This window comes from Acanthochromis polyacanthus, chromosome 19, assembly GCF_021347895.1.
Source record: "Acanthochromis polyacanthus isolate Apoly-LR-REF ecotype Palm Island chromosome 19, KAUST_Apoly_ChrSc, whole genome shotgun sequence".
Lineage (NCBI taxonomy): Eukaryota > Metazoa > Chordata > Actinopteri > Pomacentridae > Acanthochromis > Acanthochromis polyacanthus.
In genome coordinates, this window is record NC_067131.1 from 6486512 (window position 1) to 6508713 (window position 22202).

Consider the following 22202-nt stretch of genomic DNA (forward strand, 5'->3'; position numbering starts at 1 on the left):
ATTGCAGCATGATGACACTGATGGTGATTGCAGTGGACCGATACGTGGTGATCACCAGGCCTCTCGCCTCCCTCGGGGTGATGTCTCACAAGAAAGCTCTCAGCATTGTGGCGGTTGCCTGGGTCTACTCGATGGGCTGGAGCCTGCCCCCCTTCTTTGGCTGGAGTGAGTACATTCAGAGACCTGGAAGTCGAGTCTTTGTTTATCAGTTTGATTCCTCGGAGGAATTTAGTTTGCTGAGCTCTGTCTTAGTACTTCTCTCGCACCGTTGTTGCCCGTGTCAGCATGTCAAATTCCTTGTGAAAGCAGCACTCTATGTCATGTTGCCTTTTGTCAACATGAAAATACATTTCATACAAGGTCAGATATCAGGAGGCAGCTCATTTTACGTTTTCCTGTAACTGACGTTGCAACAGCCCAACAATGTTTGATGAGGTTGCAGAGTCTCGCTTTCATACGAGTTTTTGGCGTTTCCTTTCCTGCGTGCGTTCCCAATGGGATTCAGTGTTGGTGCTGTTAGGTTCGTTTTCTATGTCTTCCACAACACATAATTCAAACTGAGCTGTGGCAAACTCAGGAAGCACAACGCTTCATCCTTAAACCCTCAAACACCTAAGCTACAAAGTGCCTGTCCAGGAATGACGGGAGAACGATGAGCACAACAGAACATAGTCAGTAACTGTCACAGTAATTAATAGTGCTGTGGGGCAAAAATGCTTTTTAATTTAGAGACTCATGTATGCTGTCAAGCTGCAAATTGTGACAATCAGGAGAAACTACAACTAACAACATCCAGCAACCACTTTAAAACTTATTTCAAGATGCTTCTACAGTCACAGTAGACTCCATAAAGACTAACACAACTGTACAAGTAATGCAGCCAAACTGTATGCAAATGTTTTGTTGCCATTGTTTTCAAAAATGCATGAACTAATATGACTTTTTGTGAGTCATATTTAGCCACGGGACAGGCTGTGTTTGCACAATACACAGCATTCTTGCACACAAAATAATTACAGAGTTGTGTTTAGTAATTATACTGCGGATTTCCATTCACAGATCTCACATGAAAGGAGGTGTTCTTCCACTTCCGTCCCCACTGAATAAACAGACTGAATCACCAAGTAAGAAGGTCGACCATTATTGCATATTTAGTCATACAAAATACTCATACATGCATCTTTCAGACACAGCTCGTGTGGATTTCTGTCTCCCCGCATCTAGTCTCTTGCAGTGGCTGTTTCCCACAAAAATAAAAATAAAATCCTCTTGGGGTTCAGTGCCCCCAATGACATAACAACTTAACACAACATGCAGGCTAATAAAAGTGACTGATGGTTTCCTTCCACATCTGGAGAGAACGTGAGATAGAGTTTTCAGAGCTGTATGATGTTTGGCAATCATTGTGTGCATGTGTGTCGTTACTGGTGTTCTGATGTGTAAGTGAAGATGCTGTAGCGTGCATGTTTGTGTTTTGTTGTGGACTTTGTGTGCAATGAAGATTGCGTCCCATATAGAATAAGCCTACAGTCCTGGGATACCAAACGCCACAAGAGAAACCATCAGCCGCCTCCTCTTATGGATTTTTGCACTTAGATTATTCAGATCCCATTGTAATGTGTAAATGTGTACAGGCATGATGCTGTTTATAGAAGAACACCGCATGCATTTGTATGCAATCAATGGGTCCGTATTAGCAGTGTTTGTTGGTATTGATCTAGGATAGCAATGTCAGTTGATTGGTCTAATGCTCCAACCACAGCATGAGAAAAAAGTGAAGCCAAAACAGAAATGACTTAAACCTGCATTCTTTCTAGCACCAGCAGGAGGCGGCTCCTCTGGCTGCTAAAAAAAGAAGATAACTGCCCAACTTCTCTCTTAATCTGTTGCTTCAGTAAACATGTTCTTAACAGGTTGATGGTTTCAATTGCAAGTTTCAAGACGTCCAGAATTTAGCATGATGTTAATTTTGTAAATTATAACTCGGTGTAGAGTAAAATAGAGCGGTAAAGCGAGGTCTGTTTTAAGGCCTGGACTACCTTGTGACACCCTGGTTGCAACTGTTCATGAGTTCACCAGTCAGATTCAATGCTTGCTTGTAACATCCAGTTTTAAAAGACCAAAATTCTGAATGTCAAATTCCAAACTCAAGGCTTCACAAGGATAGTCCACAAATTATTGGGTTGCTACATCCATCTTTTCTATATAGTCTATGTGTCCGGCATTTTGGTGCCGGACACATCGTCTATGTGTTCGGCACCAGATTTAAATTTTATTAGAACTACTGAATGCAAGGCCTTAAAATGTGATATAGACATCCCAAAAGAGAAAGCCTTACTTTCCATGCAGAATCATAAAGTGAACAATTTCACAACATGTCCAACAGTTCACTTCATGACAGAGAGCTAATTAAAGACTTGCAGTCAGCTGTCATCTCAGCCTTTTGATTAATGCTAGCATCTTAGTATACACAAATTAGGCCTGGTCAATAAAACATTAGTGACATTTACGCAGAACTGTTTTTTAATCATTAGCATTTAAAGTTTCACGTACATGCACTAAATGCAGACTCCATGCGTGCTGTCTCCCTGGGTCAGAAACCGGCATCATATCCTTTGACAGTACAGCTCCATCACCCTCCGTTTCTCTCTCTGTTGACCTCCATGCAGGTTGTCTGAGGCCTGCTAGTCTGGAGCCGTCTCTTGTCACCCATGTACAGTCCTGCAGACTATATGTGTGTAAATTAGTTATTTTTTTCTAGTGGTCACTACACTTTATTATAAACAGGTAGTTAAGAATTAATCAGCAATTATCAGTATCAAGTGAGGAAAAAACATGTTATTGTGAATTGTACTATAAATAGCAATGTGTTTTTCCCCCCAATTTAAGGAAACTAGCAGTTTTGTTTTCTTGGACTCATATTAAACCTTTTCAGTGCGGGACTACAGCACCAATCAGTGTCAAGTCCATCCAACCATTATCTATGCACGCTTAATCCTCATTAGGGTTGCGGGGGCGCTGGAGCCTATCCTTCAAGATGAAGGCAGGGGACACCCTGGACAAGTCGAAATCAGTGTCAGAGTAAAAATGCAAATTGTGTCACATAATGTTTTAAATAATTGCTCATTCAGTGACTGGTTAGTGCTAGATTAAGAGGATCAATACCACTTTCATGCCTGAATTCAAGAAATGAAGCTCCAGTCAGCAGCCGATTAGCTTAGCTTAGCATAAGACTGGGTAAAACATCAGCCCCCAGCTCTCCAACGCTCACTAATTAAGATTTTATAGATTACTGCTATCTATTTAATGAGCACTGCAATCAAATGGGTTTTTTTTTTTAATGTAGTTTTAATGTACATCTTACTGTACATGCAGGGCTTTTTTTGGTCAGCAACAGGACTCCTGGCAACCATCAGAGACCATTATGACTCATAAAGTGTCTTTACCTCTTTCATTTCAAATCATATTCCTGTAGTTTCAGATAAGCTAGTAAGTAGTAGTAGCAGTCTTCAGAATGGAAATGCAAGTAGTTCAAGGCTCCTCTGAAAGGCAGGGTGCTGCACAATAGGGAACAGGAAATTATCAGGCGTCACTGTGTGGGAAGCGACCACTTAAGGGTGTTGTTCTCCCACAGGCGCCTACGTCCCGGAGGGCTGATGACGTCTTGTTCCTGGGACTACATGACGTTCACCCCTTCGGTCCGCTCCTACACCATGCTGCTCTTTACCTTTGTCTTCTTCATCCCTCTCTCCATCATCATCTTCTGCTACTGCTGCATCTTCAGAGCCATCCGACACACAACGCGGTAGGTACATGCCACACCACTTGTGGTTTCTCCCGCAGGGCTTGTCAGAGTGTCAGAGCGATGTGTGTGCTGATACGATGTCATGCTGATTAACGATGTGTCTGGGCTCTTTTATTGATTTCCACTAATGTTTCGCTCAAACTGAACACTGCCTGTTCAGCCATCTCTGACAATGTGGGTGAAGAGTACAGTATATTACAATAGCAGTAAAACTGACACAACAAACTTTCACGGATGAAAAAAACCTCGTCTTACAGTACAATTAAAAATTATATTACAAACACCTCAACTTTCATACCTATGTGTCTGTGCATGACAGAGCGATAGCAAAGATCACCTCTGAGGGGAACAGAGACTCAGCAAAGAGGTTCCATAAAATGAAGAGTGAATGGAAGATGGCCAAAATCGCACTCATCGTCATCCTGCTATTTGTCATCTCCTGGGCCCCTTACTCCTGTGCAGCCCTCACTGCATTTGCTGGGTAAGTGCATATATATTTATGAGTGTACTATGTCAACAGCTGCTTAAGAGACATTTTTTGACACTCTAATGATGCCTTAAACTCGCCATAAGAACAGAAAGCTGGCAAAGCGCCATATTTTGAGTGAGTTTGTGTCATAAAAAGCAATTCTGAGCTCAGTTTAGGATTGCAGACGTAATTAAAGCCGCCTCAGCCACAGGTCATTCATTCATCACTCCTTGCTAAGCTGGGTGGGGTTGTAGTGGCAGTTTTAGAATGTCTGGAAATAGAAATTCCTACAGGAGTAAAGTCCAGGACTGGAGAATATCTGTAGAAAACCTCAAAGCTCAAGCCTTGACACCTCTGGCTGTAGTGAGAAATTAATCTTGCATTTTACAGCATTCTCCGAGAATGGTCGGAGGCAATTCTGTGAGATTTATGCTGCATGCATCAGTTCACCTGATTCACAAAAGCACAGTCTCGCGTTATCTCTGGTAGTATCTAATCATGTAATACAGGTCGCCCTGGGTCTGAGCTATCCTGTCTGGGAAACAGAATTCTGTTTGTGCAGCTCACAGCATTAATGAGCTAAAAATGCATTAAGCCACTGTCCTTTCCGAGCTTATTTCATCCTCAAATCGCATGGCTGATTTTATGTAAAAAGGGCCACTCGTAGCTACAAATAAACAGGAAATTTTCACATTAACCCACAGTTCAGTCTCTTTTGGGTGTACATCCAGACATTTGTTGTTTTGGTTGGATCTCACTAGCCTTATAGCATTGGTTACAGCATTAGGTAGCTGGTTTTAGGGGAAAATATGAAGAAACCCACTTTAAATGCTACCTGTTCAACACAATAAAGCAGAACAGCACCGTGAGTTAGTACCTGGTGAGTGGAGTGGAGCCTTTGCAAACTGAAAATCAAGATACTTCCCACAGGAGTTGGTGGAGACCAAAAAACCCTAAAAAATTGCTAATATTGGTTACGGCCTGTGCTGTGAAGCAGTATTTGAGTTAACTTTAGGTTGTGTTCCAGATAACAGAATAAACACATCTAAAATCACACCTACTGAGCATTAATTCTCTTGGAAAATTTATGACTACTTGTAGCAGATCGGGCAGTTTAGAGGGTCTCTGAGGTGAGAGCTTAGAGAGTTTGTAGAGCTGCAAGCAATTTCAGAATCATTCATTGTTCCACAGGCATTTGTGTACAGCAACATAACCCGAAAACAGAGACCGATTACAGCACTAAAGCCTTGTACTTGTTGATCTTGTTAGATTTGCAGTAAGCCTACTTACTAGTTTGAATGATGTTTAATATTTGTTCTCTACTTGCTCCCAGCACTGCCAGGGTTGAAAGAAAAAGGCTAAAACTGTCTTACACGCCAAAAGAATGACGATGATGTGAGATTAGTGAATTGAACCTCCACATTACAATGAACTTTTTAGGCTACTTTAACATTTATTCTTTAAATAATCATCTTTTGTGTGAGTGTGAGTAGCTTAAAGGGACTACATTTGGAATTTCATTATGCAAACTTGTGTTGCAAAATGGTGATTAAACTGAATCTTTCATAAGAAACTACATGTAAGCAACTTCTACACAATCGTAATTAGATCCTTACATGTGCTGGTGTTATTGATAAGTCTATTAGCTTACATCCTTACAGTCTGCATTTTTGCCAGCTTCTCCTGGTTGTGGCTGCTGCAGCTGTGTTGCTTTTAGCCTGTATTATATATATATATATATATATATATATATATATATATATATATATATATATATATATATATATATACCTGTTGGCAGCCGTATTTGTGGATCATGTATATTTAAAGGCATTAGAGGAGATTTAATTTCCTACGACTTTGAACGTAGCAGCGCATGTGCACATACAACCTCTCCCTCACCCCCCTCTAACCTCCCCCTTTTAACATTTACGAAGAAACGCCCCCCTCCAGAAACTTGTGTAGCACTCGTGAAGCTTTCTTTACGGCTGGGTCCCCCTGGATATTTATCTGCCATTATGTAAAAAAGATGAGCAAAACAAGTCGCCACCTAACTACGAAGCTATACCAAAGCAACACATACAGTACGTAATCTACGTAACTAGGCCTGAGCCGGAAGATTTTTGATTGACAGGAAAGGGAGCAAACCAAACGCCTCGGTCCGAGCGCGTTGATTGGCTGATGTTTTTCAGGTCCTGCCATGTCCACAGTTATTTTTTTAAATTTTATTTTTTTAGAAACCATACATACAAGTCCACTAAAGATCAGTATATTCATTTTATGTGAATCAGACAAATTAAACAACAACAACAAAAAAACTGTACTAAAGATCGGTCGCACATGAGAATTCCCACAGTCTGTAGGTCCTTGAATGCATCATAGACGTATCTGTCGGCACGGCGAGAATGTCAGTTCATTCTCCGCAGTGTGTGCGTCCATAGAACTGTTAGTTATGCTGTTTCACATGTGTTACACGTTGATTCTGTTTATCTTTGATGCAGTTGATAACTTAGTAGGGTTCTGCCTTGGCTTTAGTGCTTTGTATGTCATGGTATGAGAGTTAGGCGTGAACAGGCAATAGTCTGAGATGTTAATTTACCGTTTGCTAATCTCTGTTATTACATGCTGCATACCGAACGCGATTAGATTAGTGACACTGTCAGTTTTATTAACATGGTGTATCTCAATGCTCACCATGTGTTTATTGATCAGTGCTGACTTTTACTTTATAATACATTTGGAACTGTAATTTCAGTTGATATCTGTTCAGAGATACATATCCAGCTCACTATATTTGTGTTTAAGAATATCCTTATTATTGATGATCAATCTGTATTGTGTTTATATTACAGTAACCACACACACACACACACAGACACACACACACACACACACACACACACACGTGTGCCTGTACAAATCAGACTGCATAAAGAGCTGAAACTTTATTCTTGGACTCTCTGTTTCCTTCTGCACTCACCTGCACGTAAAGTGTCCTGACCGACACTCTGAAGTGATTGCTGCCACCCAAGATCCTATACAGTCTCATACAAAGAGAGTGTAGGTGTTGGCATATCAGCTGATGTTAAATGTTGAATAATGGGCTGTAATTTATGGAGAGACTTGACAGGATGTGCAGAAAAATATGACTGCTGACAGAATTTGTAATGACTTTATTGCTCGTTAGACCTCCTGCCGCAGCAGAACTCACCGCTGAAGATGCTTTCCATAAATGTCAAGTGCTCATTTTATGTGATCTTTAAACAAGAATATGAATCCAGCATTCAGTAGAAGTATGATCTTGTGTCCCACTCATGATTCTACACTAATCCTGCAGTATTGAGCACACCAACCAATGCTTTTGTCACACAAATGTGTTTTTTGTCTTCCCAACATCTGTATCTCGTCTGTCTCTTTTTCAGATACGCTGACTTGTTGACTCCTTACATGAACTCTGTTCCTGCTGTGATCGCCAAAGCGTCTGCTATCCACAACCCCATCATATACGCCATAACACACCCCAAATACAGGTAGGGGGTGTAAAGGATGCAGCTCATGAACAGCAGCTTAAAGTAATGGTGTTTGGTTGTGTTCTCACAGTACAATGTAGTGAAGTGTCATCTGCAATCATTCGGTTTGTTGCTGTCTTTTATCTACTGTTGTTGTCACATAGTATATCATAATGACACAAAAATGCCCATGATGCATTAACTATTCATTCAAGAGATCTGACAGCCAAGTATGTTGGTAACAGTGAGAATAAATTAGGGGGGGGGGGATTTCAAGTTTTGAGAGTGGTTGAAGTTCCCCAGTGAACTTTCATGTGTTGTTCTGTTACTTTTCCTGACTCACAAATTTTGTTGCTTCCATGGAAATGTCAGTTATCTCCCCAAAGTAAACACTGAGTTCTATTTCGGTCCGAGAGCGAGTCAAATTTACACTTTCTCTGTTTGGGGGCAGAACTGAAACTTGGTCTCTGTGGGTTGCCAGGTTTGTCAAACCCCAAATTATTCACACCAGTGCAACATCCTGGTTTATTTATTATATTAATTTATAACAAAAGGTTTCTTCTGACTGGAAATGAGATAAGAGACTAAAGGTTGTAAGACGCTGAGATAGAGATGTTAATGATGATATTTGCATTTACTTTAAATCCCCTATTTAAAGTTAATCATACCTTTCTAAGGGAAAACATTTATTTGTCACCACAGAAATGAAATGGTTCTTATAACTGACCACAAGCTTTCTGAATGTCTCCTTTGGGATTTTGGTCCATTTCTCTTTAGTGACAATAAGTCATTCAGGCTGGAAAATGTCCTGATCATCACTGAGATTCTGAATGGGATTCAGGATTTTGGCTGGGCTTTTCCAAAATGTTGTTTCTTGGAGCCATTTCTTGTCCACTTTGGTTGTATGTCCTAGATCATTGTCTGTTTGGAAAGTCTAATATTTCTCAATGACAAGCAGACTGACAGATGTTTTCCTCTTGAATCTTTCCGTCCTGTTTTCTCATGATGCCATTTGGTTGCCTATCAGCTGAAAAACTCCATACGTGACTGTGTTCATGGTGTTCTTGGGTCGAATGCTTCCACTTTCTTTGTTAAAATGAATACCATGTCTACGTGTCAAAAGAACTCCATTTTCGTGTCATCCAACCTCAGAAGTGATGACCAATAGCTTCCTTTTTGGTCTAGGTAAGCTTTTGTTAGTTGTCTTGGAGAACTAGTGTCCATTTTGGTCTGCATCCATGTAAACTGGCCTCTTTTAGTATCTGCTGGAGCATCTGTCTTGAGATGTTGGTATCAGAACCGCTCAGATTCGTCCCAATGGCCTCGATGGTGATCCAGCTTCTTGACTATTCTGCGTCTCAACCGCTAACACATTACCATTCTTGCCATTGCAGGGATCACCTCATCTTCCTATCAGCCCTTTGAGATCCTTGCACTTTTATGTCATGCTTTGCACTGTGGCCAATGGCACTTGAAACCACTTCGATATGGCTTATTGAGCCTTTCCTCGACTCATTAATAGAGCCCAACAGCAGCTTTGGTTTCAGCCATGAGTTGCAGTTAACCAGTTACTGACAGGAGACCTAATGTATCAGCTTATAGTGTATTACAACACTCTAGAAAACGACAGAAATCAGGACAATTTGTATCAGCACAATGTGTTTTCAGTAAGACATCTAAAAATCAAGATGGTTACCAACCTTACATCTATCATCACTTGTTTATGTAATTTCCAGCCAAAACATTAAATCTGTGGTTAATTTTCTACTAGGAAACAATCTACCAATCAATATTTCTGATCAGCGCTAAAGATAACTGAAGATTATTCAGATTTATTTATTTTTTTTAAAATAAGGTTGCTTAATAGCTGATGTACTTTTCTTTTACTCTTGATGGGTGCAGGTTGTTTGAGGACTGTACTGAGGTTTTGTGCTGTTCAGAAGAATATGGGGTTAATCACCGCCCTGCTGTAGATACTTATAGCACAGATTCTGACTGATAATTCAGTGCCTGATTTTGCCCATTTATAGCCCCACTATTTAAGGCCGATTGTTCTTGATGAGGATGTACTATGCTTTAATTATAATCCCCTTGTAGCTACATTGATGTATATTCTTTCATTCATTTTGCTATGTTCGGAAGTGGTAAAAGGGGAGAATAATTCCCTTTTTGGTGCTTGTTTTATTCCCTTTGCAATTTAGAAAGCCACCCATGGTGAGCAGAGCCTTTCCGGCACGTGAAACTGTCCACTCTTGACCAAGCAGATACTAGAGCAACAAGAGGAAAATGGGCTTTTTCAATCATTTATTAGAAGATGCAATATTGTTTTGCGGAAAAAGTAACTACCCCCTTTGCATCAGAAGGTAGTAAGCAGAAATATCTTTTTGTAGGTGTTTTGCAAAAGAGTCCACCAGCCTCTGACATAACTTTACTGTCATTTTTGACCACTCTTGAAGGTTTTCTTGAATGCACCACCCATTTCAAGCCACCCCACAACATTTCAATGAGATTCAAATCTGAGCTTTGGCTAGGCCATTCCATAACCCTTACGAATAGATCACCCTTGGTAACTCCATGATTCCTCAGTGGATTTGCTCGGGTGCTTGGGATTATTTTCCTGCTGAAAATTCCAGCTCCGATTCAACTTTCAGACAGATGATCACATTATCTTCAAGCACTCTTTCATATGATGCAAACTTCATAGTGGCTACGAGCTGCAAACACCTCAAGGCAGCAGAGAAACCTCAAACCATATCAAGTGTACTAATGGAGTGGAAACACCGTCATGCTTAACAGTTGGTGTGAGCTTCTTCAACTAAAATGCTGCATTTGCTCCACACATGTCCACTTTTCCTGCTTCATCTGTCCAGAGCACATTGTTCCAATAAGCCAGCTCTTTGCCTATATGTTCGCTGGCAAACTGGAGTTTTGTTCTAATGTTCTTTTTGGATCGCAGAGACTTTTTTCCTGGCTCGCCTCCCCTGCAGATCAAACTTGTGCGACCTCTTGATACCAACAGCTGCAATTTACCTGCAGACGCTGTAATAAAATGTTTGAAGACTTTTTTTCGCATCAGACAGTCTGCTCTAGGGCTGAATGTGCTGGGACAAGCAGTCTCAGACGAACTGACAGCTGTTTGAAAATGACTTCACTCGTAGATGCTTTTTCTTACACTGGAATGATTTCTCTCAGGTACTCTATCTTTTTAAATCCACAACCTTTTTTTCGGAAAGCTTCGGAAAGCTCTTTAGATCTCGGCCTGATGACGCCACACACTTCAACAGTAAACAGAACCTCAGACCTTACAGATGTCAGAGTTTTAAATAAGACAGACTCCACCTGCCACTACCTAAAGAGATTCGAAACACCTCATCTGGAACCTCGGATTCTTATTTAATGGATTTGAAGGTGTGATAATTGTATTTTCCATGTGCCGAATAGTTTTTTTTATGGATTTAAATAATGAAAATGACAACAAAATGTCAGCTTTGTGTGCCACTTGTTTGAGTGTATAAGCTTTATCTGTAGATACGGTGTTTGCTTGTTCAAATGTGTTGGAAAAAGTCAACAATTATAATGAAATGTACTTTTTCCACATGACAGCGATGAATGTAATGAAACACAGCAGATTAGTGGTTCTTTTTTCAGCTCAGCTCTCTGCAGCTCCTGGGTAATCCCATTGTTTTGATGAAGTGCGAATCAGCTGAGTTCTCTCGTGAATGAAGTGCCAAGATCTTTTTATTTAGTGAAAAGAAACATGACTCTTATTATAAATACTCTGTCAGTGGAATGGAATGTACCAAAAGCACCATTACATATAATGCAGAATAGCCCATTTAATATTTACTGTAATATTGTTAATAATCAGTTACTGGAAATATAATTATTGATTAATTAATTTCACTTTAATGCTGAACTTGGTAAAGATGGAACTAATTAGAATACCTTTACATTCGGATTATTAATTTGTGAATTTGACCTCTGGGATCAGTAAAGTAAAGTCTGGTTGTCATGTCTTATCTTAATCCTCTGAACCCCAAAGTCAGCAAGTGAGTTTGAAAGACATATTGTTGTCAAAAATTTGCCAGAATGACACCTTTTGTCATCACCAGTGGCTGTAAGGACAAAAAGAATCATCTGATTTTGAACTTTTATTACACTACTCTTCTGTGATGTGCCTTACTGTGAGTAAATTTAACCAAAACTAAACTTAAGCTCATGATATTTCTTTAAAATCATTTTATTCTGCGTGTCCCATTTCCTATTGCCAAAAATAAATGGTTTGTAACAAATTTGGTAAAAATAAATAAATAATAAATAAAATAAACCATTACTGACTGAGCTCACTTTACAAACAAACAAATAAAGGAAATTCAACTTTTATTTTTTCATTTTTAGGATTCATGGCCTTATAACTGTATCATGCTGAATACAAGACTTAAAGGGTTTATGTACTGTATGATAAAACATAATTTAGTAGTTGACTACAAGTTACAAGAAACTAAAATTTTTAAATAAATTACTGAAGCAGGAAGACAATATTTAACCACGCCCGATGGGTACGTCGGTGGGGTTATTGCATTCGGTGCGGTATCTGGCTGGGTAAGTATGTATGTAAGTATGTATGTATGTATGTATGTGGCTATGTCCGGTCCGATATCTCTGCAACCGCTGAAGTCAGGATAATCAAACTTGGCACTGAAGATCAGTCTAAGGTCCCCTGCTCAGTCGTGGAGTTACAGGTCAGCAGATCAAGTAGGGAGGGAGATACGTACGATGATCAAAATTGATACATATTGCATCAGTTGTATAGGGAGGACAGGGTTTTCGCCAGCAGAGGGCGTGGTTCTGCCCTCTACTGAGGGCTCGTCCAGTTGCCTCTGAATTGAGGCAACAATAGAAGTAAATTAATAACAAAATATTGATAATAAAATAGTAAAAAGTGGAATTAGTCAAGCAAAGTACAACTGCCCCAAAATGTCAGAGTATTTAATAAAATGTTAGGCGAGGCAGCTTTATTCGTATAGCACATTTCATACACGAGGGCAACTCAATGTGCTTTACATTAAAACATTAAAAGCATTCAAACTATTCAGACAAGCATAAAAGAGCACAATTAAAATGACAAATATAATAAAACATTCAAGAAGAAAAGGAAAATTAGAAATATATTCAAAAATAAAATTACAATTTGCATTTAAAACAAGTTCAAATAAGCTGTAATAAGAAAGCAGTGGCAAACAGAAAAGTCTTGAGCTTTGATTTAAAAGAAGTGAGAGTTGGAGCGGACCTCCACCTTTCAGGGAGTTTGTTCCAGATGTGTGGAGCATAATGAGTAAACGCTGCTTCTCCGTGTTTAGTTCTAACTCTAGGGACTGAAAGCAGACCAGCACCTGATGACCTCAGAGGTCGAGATGGTTCATAAAGTGTTTTGGGCCTAAACCGTTCGGTGCTTTATAAACCTTGTTAGCTGCTTTCCACCACTGGTTGTTGCATATACATTGGCAAGATGCGACATAACCCCTTCCAATCCTTTAAATCCAACTTTCTAGGAACTGAATCTCTTGACCATCTGGCTGAAGGGATTTTTCTTAGTTTTTTTTCTCGTGGCATCACAGAGCTGTCATGTCGGAGCTGAGGTCACCGACTTGCATGTTTTATTAGAATTCGTGTGCTCTTTGTTGCATCCTAATTAAGAGCGGACATCAGGTCGACCGCCAGGTGTTTCAAGTGGCTCTACACTTCATTATCGTGTTGTAAACCTGATTTGATTGTGGATCTGAATGTTTCCATCCCTCAGGTCAGCCATCAATCGGTACATTCCCTACCTCGGAGTGCTGCTCTGCATGACCGGCAGAGATCGCTTCAGCAGCAGCAGCTTCCAGTCGACCCGCCGATCAACCCTCACCAGCCAGTCCGAATGCAAAGGCCCCAGCAAGCCCCGCAACTCCTCCCAGTCCGAGAGCGAATCAGTGAGTGTACCTCATATCTAATATGGTATGTGTCTGTCTTACGCTTCCTTCGACAAAGAGCTTTGAACTACGAGTTGTTGACTTTAGCCTTGTGTGTCGGGGGTTTTGTTCTGTCTCAGGCCCACTTCTCGGACACGGAGGACGACTGCTCGTCTCAAACGCCCGTCAGCCGTCAGGTGTCCAATGATGTCAAACAGGTGCGCCACACCAGCCAGAGGTCAAAGGTCAGAGGTCACGCCACAGGAGAGTTTGAGAGAGCCGCTGCCCACAACCCAACTGACCCGGTCTTATGCCACCTTTCTCAGATCACCGTGAGTAAAAACACCTGACTTTGGCAAACATAAGGTTAGTTATATACTTTAATACACCCTGATTTTTTAACCCTCCTGTTGTCCTCATTTACGGGCACTAAAAAATATTGTTTCCTTGTCTGAAAAAAATCCCAAAAATCTGCAAAAAAAAAAAAAAATCCCCAGATTGCTGAGAATTTGCAAAACCTTCAGGAAGAAAATTCCAATAATTCCTTCAAAGTTTCCCTTAAAGGATTTTTTTTTTTTTAAATCCAAAAATTTGGCAAGAAAATTCTGGTAAATATTTTTTAAAAATGAGTAAAAATCTTCCAAAAAATCCTAAAAATATCTAAAATGATTACCGGTACATATATGTTAGAAAAACTTCTGATAGTTTCTTTAAGAACATTCACAAAAAAATCAGCCAAAATCCAGTGAAATTCGCTGGATTTCAGTTGATTTTTTGGGGGGGAACGTTCGAAACATTTTTAACATTTCTTTTTTTCCACCATAAAAATTGAAAATGTAGACATCAGAAGTTTCACTATGAAAAATTTTTTTTTTTTTTAATCTTTAAAATGGGTCAATTTTGACCTGCAGGACGACACAAGGGTTAGCCCTTTGAACCCCAAAACCCACCGGAAAGTTTGAAAGACATGCTATTTTTAAAAATGTGATATAAAAACAAAACTGTTCGATTCCAACTTTCTCGTGGTCCCTGAACTAATTATCTCTGACAAACTATTCCAGTAATTATCCAAATCTAAGCTTAAAATCCTGTCATTTCATCAAAATCACCATCTTTCGGAAATTTACCAAAAATTAACACTAACTAAATTTTGTAAAAAATAAAAATTAAAAAAAATCTGTGCTCCGTTTTACATCTAAGAAGCTATGATTGACTCAGCTGCGACCAACAGAAAAAGAAAAAGAATTCTTTTACTTTTCATTTAAATGACAGGTTGTATTCAAGTAGAGACGAAAGAAGACTTGCATGAAAACAGATTAGAGAGATTAGAAGCAGAAAAAACTAAGGAAAAGAATGTGCTTGATCAATAAAATAAATGCAGCATGGCTCGAAAATAGTATACAGAGCAGCAAGTTGTTGGAAGATACATTCAGAATTGTGAAAGAGCCATTTGTAACACCTGTGGGTCCATTTTTTCCCAATTTTTGTAACAAAAATAATCAATTCAACTTTTGCCTGTTCTTTTTCATATATATAATTTCTGGAAGTCTAACTATATCACACTGTGCCAAATAAAATTCTGAGTTTTCTCTGCTCAAAGCCATGGTTGTGCTGTTACTAAAGAGGTAGAGGACTTTATATTGCAGTGAAAAATTGAGCCCACATGGAGTAAAAATGTGACAGAAGGAAATAAAGACCAGGAACTGATTTGGGGTTCAGATGGTTAAACACTTGATCTATGCGATTTTGAAGTCGCACAGTCTTAACTTTATTTCTTTACCTGTCAGATAGGTGTTATGAAAGGTCAGTTCAACATTTCTCGCTGTGGTTTTATGACGTTTTTTGGGAGGTTTTGCTTCTGTTTTGTCATTGCGTCAAAGCCGATCTAAATCCTCCTCCTTTAGATCTGAGAAGTGAGCTCATGTTGTTTTGGAGTCCTGTTAAAGTCAATAGACGTCATGTTTATGTTTGGTGTTTCATAGCATGCGCCTCGATGAGATCATGTTGGTTGGAAGCCTTTTAAAATCCCAGCTCCTCGCCGTTATAACCAGGATTCCTTAGCGTGTAATTAGCTGAGTCCTCCCTGTAAATACTTTGTGATTCCAGCGTTTCAGTATCACTTAAACTCCCCATCTGTACCTTTAAATGCGCATTTTTTTCATTTTAAGTCATAAAAATTAAGGTTCACTCATAAAGAATAAGTAGATCAGATCACTATGACTTTTACATGACTTATAAAGATGAGATTTTTAAACCGCTACCATCCCAACTCAAAGCCTTTATTGGTGGAATTTGATCGCAGCAGCTATAAAATCACTTTTTATGCTAATTTAGAAGTGAAACTGAATGCAAACCCACGTAAAATAGCATTTTTAATTGGAAAGCTGTGTACATGCACGACTACAAGAAGTTCAGAGTTCAACAAACTAGTTTCCCTGCAGCATCTAATGGACATTTAATGGACGGTGAAGTCATCTAGATCAAGTCAAAGGCAGCCATGTGTTCTACCCAGACATCTTCTTCAGTTTCACCTCTGTGGACCTGTTCATGTCTGGACAGGACTGGAGGTCACATGTGGGTTAGTTCACCTGGTTGTCACGTCATTGGAGTCAAATAGGTCAAGGTGGGATTAAACTGCACCAAAAATGCTCTCACTTATCTACCTAACATTACCACTGCTAGTTTGGAAGCAGCTATACCCAGTTTAAAGTGCTTGCAGATGCTCTCTTTCCAACACTGGATAAGGTGTTTCTATGGACAATCAGATGTTCATACTCTCTAGTTTTGGTGTTTTTTAAGTGAATAAGTGGACCATTTTTTTCAAAATGTGTGCTGTTATTTCCGTTTTCAAACAATATTGCAGTGAGCTGAACATTCATGAAGTAGCTTCTCCTTTTAAGCTTTGGCTAATTGATGGTTTCACCAAAAAAAAAAAGACAAAAGTCGATCACATTATCACTGTTGGAGCCTATTTCTATTAATTGATGGTATATCAAATTATGATTATTTAGATGATGTTGATTATTTGAATTATTTTGATCATTTTGCTAATTGTGATTATGATTAACTGCTCACCTGCCTCCTACTTGTTGAGCCATCCCACTCCCTTGATTAAGGGAGAGCGATCAGCTGTCGCTTGGAGGGCTCTGCTTTTTGTGTTGAAGGAGTGAGGAGTGAGACAGTTTATCAACCACTAAATCATGTTATTTTTGTTTTTCTAGAAAGTCAACAACGGAGAATACCTAACTTGTGTTTACGAAAATAAATCTCAAACTTGTTTTTTGAATCATAGTAGATCTCCGTGTGTGCTTTTTAAATTAGTGAGTCGTAAACCTCCTCCTCAAAAGACGAATCGGACTGTTTTGGACGTCTTGTGTTTTTTGAAAGCAACAACAGCCATAACAATCACTTATTAATGCTATTTCTGTGACTAACTGATGACAAACTTGTTGTTTAGTTGAACGCAGCCATAGTTTTGAGTTATGACATAGAGATTTTATCACTATTTATTTGAATAAAAACATCAGATTGGGCTTTGCATCAGTAGAGACTCAGTATTACAAAAACACAAAAGCTTGATCAGGACGTCTGTAATCTAAAATAGGTTCACTGACTTTTTGATATTGGGTTTCTAGAGAACACTGCGTTACTTCATGCAGAGCTGAAAGTCTTTTTCGCATCAACCGTTCGTTCATGCTTCGTAATCCGTGTCCGATTCGGCTGCTGGGTGACGTGAACAATCACCTTTGTTTTCTCTTCCATTTGTGGTTCGATACGCTGAAAACACGATTGATCACATGTGTGGTGATGGCTTTGCCCCATTTATTTAGTACACAGTATGAAGCATCAAAGCTATATATGGTATGTGAGATGAAAGAATTAAAAAAAATACACATGCATCAAAATCAATAACCGATACAACACACTAGAACAAATAGAATCAGGCTACTAAAAGTTTAAGAAGTGATTTTAAAGGCTCATATGCCTGCAGAGCTTCCATATTTGTGCTATTTTAACATATTTGCATATGAAGGGATGGTGAGCAAAGTCACTTTTTTAATGCAGTAAACAGAAATTGATCTAATTTATCAGTTACTCTTTAGCCCACGTACAGCACCTCCTCGGGAGACATCGGTCTGGCTGCAGGGCTCAGTCTTGACCTTGTCTGCCTTCTCTTGAGCCCAGTTGTTGATGCTGTGGAGGACGAAGCGAGTGTCTGTTGTTGCAGATCATCTTCACTCGGCTGCTCGGTGGACTCGCCCACAGCACCAACACCTGTTATTATCTCTGCTCCAGCTCTGCTTCTGGGCTGTTGAGAGCTGCCTGAAAGTGGAGCAGTTGGTGAGGGAGTGTTTTCCAGGGTCGTAGCGTCAGCAGCACTCCTTACCTTTTTCTTCCGGCCAGCAGGAGGCCTGACCTCTGACAGTAGGTGCTCGATGCTTGCTGATTTCCCAACAGACTTGGCAGGTTCACATCACACGGAATGGTTTTTAAGTAGTTTTTTACTACTTTAGGGTTATCTAGCAGTGACTGGCCTTGAGGTAAAGTGAAGAAAAACACTGAGTTCTTCCTCAATAATTAACCAGTTGCACAACTTAGCTTAGCATAAAAACTGAAGACAAGTGGAAAGACAAATGGTTCGGTCCAGCTGATTAGCATCTCAAGAGTTCACAAATTAACACGTCATTCCTTTTTAAATGTCTTGTGCAAGGCTAAGCTGACCAGCTGCCGATTTTAGCTTTGTGATTTATTAACTGTTTCATGTAGCACATGACAAGAAAGAAAAAGCACATTTCCAAAATTTCCGCTCTGATTGCTGTTCACATATGTGATTGTTAGGAGGACTGCATGATTATAATTTCTTCCTCAATAAAAAACTAAACAGAACATTAAAAAAAAAAACACGAATGAGTAAAAAATTAGAAATGAATGAGTGGTTACCAGTTCATGCCACTTATTTGTTCCTTCAGAGCTCGTCAGAAACAATGTATGAACTTATTACTACCTAAAAATTCGTTAGTATTAGGGATCGACGGATGTGGGTTCTTTTTGGGGCCGATAGTGATGGCTGATAATCAGAACCGATATAGAACAAATCGTGTGAAAGCAGAGAATCTGTCATTCATAACTAGGCTTTGTCATTAATGATTAGAACTGATTATTTAAAATAAAAATAGGAGTAATTTAATTCGGATGCTCTCCTCTGTTTATGCGGGATTCACTGAGATTCATTAGTTTGTCTCTTGCAGTTATGTGTGATTTTCTTCTCTATCTTCTTAATAATTCACTTTTCTATCACTTTAATTGTACACTAAGGTCCATATCTTAAAATGTTGTTTATTATTGTTTTCCAAATTCTCTTTCAAGGTAATTTGTGGCTGCCTTCTATTTTAGCCGTCAGCATAGCATTAGCCACTGTCAGTGGGAGCTAATTTCCCAGTTTTATGCCAACAGTTTGTGTTTCTTGTTCTGTTTTTGCTGCTTTCGAGACATTTTTGAGACCACAGAGTGATGACAGACAGAGAGAAGAGGCTCCATAAAACCTGAAGCAACACATATAATTCATCAATAATCTGTCAACAAAAATAACGATAATCAGGAAAATGACAAATATCGGTCGATAATCAGTCTATCCATAGTTTAAATAGTATGTGAGCGTCTCTAGTAACTTGTCATTTTCTCCTAAAAAGTCCTGGAGTTATTTAAACATTTTTGTGTGCTGTATTGTTTTATGTTTCAACAACCGCCGTGCTGTCAGGCCTTTGGAAAGCAGCGGGTCGATGTGGGACATCCAAAATATGGAGCATTTCCGTCTCCCTGTAATCATCTTAGTTGACAAGCAAAACACAAGTAACCCACATGTATGCACATATGCGAGCACACACATGCAGGCGCGCTGCCATGCAGGTCAGGTTCACTGAAGACTCCATTACAGAGGGTTCAAACACTAATCCAGTAATCTGGGACTTTCAGACTTAATCCACAGCTCGCATGATGGGACCTGTGCTGCACTTGTTGGCAGGAAGAAGACGGCTCATTCTGTAGGAGCCTCTGACCTCCATCTGCTTCCATCTCTGCATAGTAGATGATGCAGTTTCACTTATCATTAATATCAGTTTGCCTACGTTGAACAGCTTAATTTTCGATGAGCAGCATTAAAAGCCAGAAAGTATGCTTTAACTGGCGTGTTTCCCTTTATTTTGAGCAATTTTCTCTTTTTTTTTGTACAAATTGTCTTCATTGCAACTTATTTTAGCATCAAAATTACTGATTCATTCTTTAATTTTGTACTTCTATGTAGCCATGTAGTCCGAATACTGAAGGTTGGTTTGACATTTTGGGAAATCCACTTAGAAGAGAAGCTAAATGTCGCTTTTACTGTATTTGTGTGGTAATTCTGAATGTACAACCTTCTGACTTGGCTTAGCTTAGCATGAAGACTGGAAACAAGTGGAAAAGCAGATACTACTACAATTAATCTTTTCTTGCAGCTAATAACTTCTAGGGTCCCTTGAAGTATGAATATTAAAGGAATCGTTGACCTTTTGGAAGAAAAGCTCAGGATGGCTCTTACTGTAATACATTTGGCATAGCTTAGCATATAAAGACTGGGAAACCTGGCATGGTTCTGTCCAAATATAGCAAAATCTGCTCATTAGCACCTCCAAAGTTCATAAATTAATACATTTCCTTTGTGTAAAACATCTTGTGTCAGGCTAAATTGACCAGCTACTGACTGTAGATTTTTGTTTAATTAATCTTTTCTTGCAGCTAATAACTTCTAGGGTCCTTTGAAGTATGAATATTAAAGGAATAGTTGACCTTTTTTGAAATAAGCTCAGAAGAAAAGCTCAGGATGGCTCTTACTGTAATACATTTGGCATAGCTTAGCATAAAGACTGGGACACCTGGCATGGTTCTGTCCAAATATAGCAAAATCTGTTCATTAGCACCTCCAAAGTTCACTAATTAACACATTTCCTTTGTGTAAAACATCTTGTGTCAGGCTAAACCGACTGGCTGCTGACTGTAGCTTTGGATTATATAATCTTTTAATTCCCCACGAGAAAGTCCAAGGAATTCCACTGTTATTGCTATTAGCATGTGATTGCTAAGTGGGCTACAGGCTTGTTGTGGCAGATTATGGAAACATCATCTTGTTGATGACTGGCTTATTGATTTGTGGTGAACCCACAGACTCCTGACCTTCTAATCAGATAACCAATCCTTTTTAAAAAGACCAGAGGAGCATCAAAGCAAGTGGAGAACAGCTCATGTGCTCTACAATACTGACATAACTCCACTGTCACAAATATTCACATTGTCACCACTTTTCCTGCCGGCACAGAGAGCAACGACAACTTCCACGTCGATGAAAGTGTGTCTCCTGCATGTACAGTTTGCAGAAATAAGCCAGAAACTGTGAGAGAAACCTTGACACACTTTACAACAGAGACGCTTCTCTTTGGGAAATGTTCAAATTAAAAGTCGCTCTGTGTTTAATGCGAGTGACCTAGAGGCCCAAATAGTTGTCTGATATCTATCTTTTGAGTGTAACTAACACTAAATGGCTGTGTTTGTGTGCATACTGTTCAGACTCTGACAGAGCCTGAAGACATCTCCATGTCGGACATCAGTCGGCAGCCGACCAGCCATCTGCCTGCTGCTGTAAGGACCCACCGATTGTCCGCCTTTTGATCTATGCAGTAGATGTGGCATCTGTTTCTGTTTTTTTAATCAAAAAAATCCACAAAAAATCATTAAAAAAAGAAACAAACAGCAAATTTATCCTACGCATGGATATTGTCTGTGTAGAAAAGCCTGATGTAGCACAGAAAACTACCGTCACATTGCAACTGTTACACTATTCATGACTTTTAAATATTGTTTTAAGTGTTCTCTTCATTGTTGTCAAGTCCACTCATGGTGTATTTTTAGCGTAAAGCAGTAAATATTGCTATATAGAGTACATCTTATTACACTGCATTGCTGCCAAAATGCTGGTTTTCTTCTTATTTCATAACATTTTTCATGTTACAATGACATACTTTTCTTATTATGACTATACACAGAATTATTTTCTTTTACCACAGTTTTATTCCTGTCATAACAACATATCATTTCATCCTCTTATGCCCTAAAATGGTTGTTACTGAACAACGGCAATGTGCTTCATTACAACAAAGTCTCTTGATGAGTTGGTATGTTATTATATCAAGAACAAGCTCCACTCAGGATGTTTGTGTCTTTTATGGCTCTGGGCTGCTTTTGTACTCTTTTTCAGAGTACGAGTATAATTATTGTGTGTTTTTAATGTCAGATTAGATCAGTTACACTCAACAGGAAAAACACACGTCTAATGCTTTCATTAGATCAGTCCGTATGTTTTTATAACAAGAGCGGCCTCTTCTTTATGTCAGCGTGGTTGTATTATAATGAAAATCTTTGGTGATACAAGAACATAAGAG

At 39.2% G+C, this 22202-nt stretch overlaps 1 protein-coding gene across 1 annotated transcript in view; it reads left to right on the forward strand.

Annotated features, from left to right (window-relative positions):
* LOC110948374 (melanopsin-A-like) overlaps positions 1–22202 on the forward strand; it is a 44348-nt gene that overhangs the window by 15823 nt on the left and 6323 nt on the right. The window contains 7 exon segments of the mRNA XM_051939762.1: positions 1–175; positions 3644–3805; positions 4125–4286; positions 7697–7804; positions 13584–13755; positions 13875–14066; positions 21331–21402. Of these exon segments, the coding sequence (XP_051795722.1) occupies positions 1–175; positions 3644–3805; positions 4125–4286; positions 7697–7804; positions 13584–13755; positions 13875–14066; positions 21331–21402 (1043 nt within the window).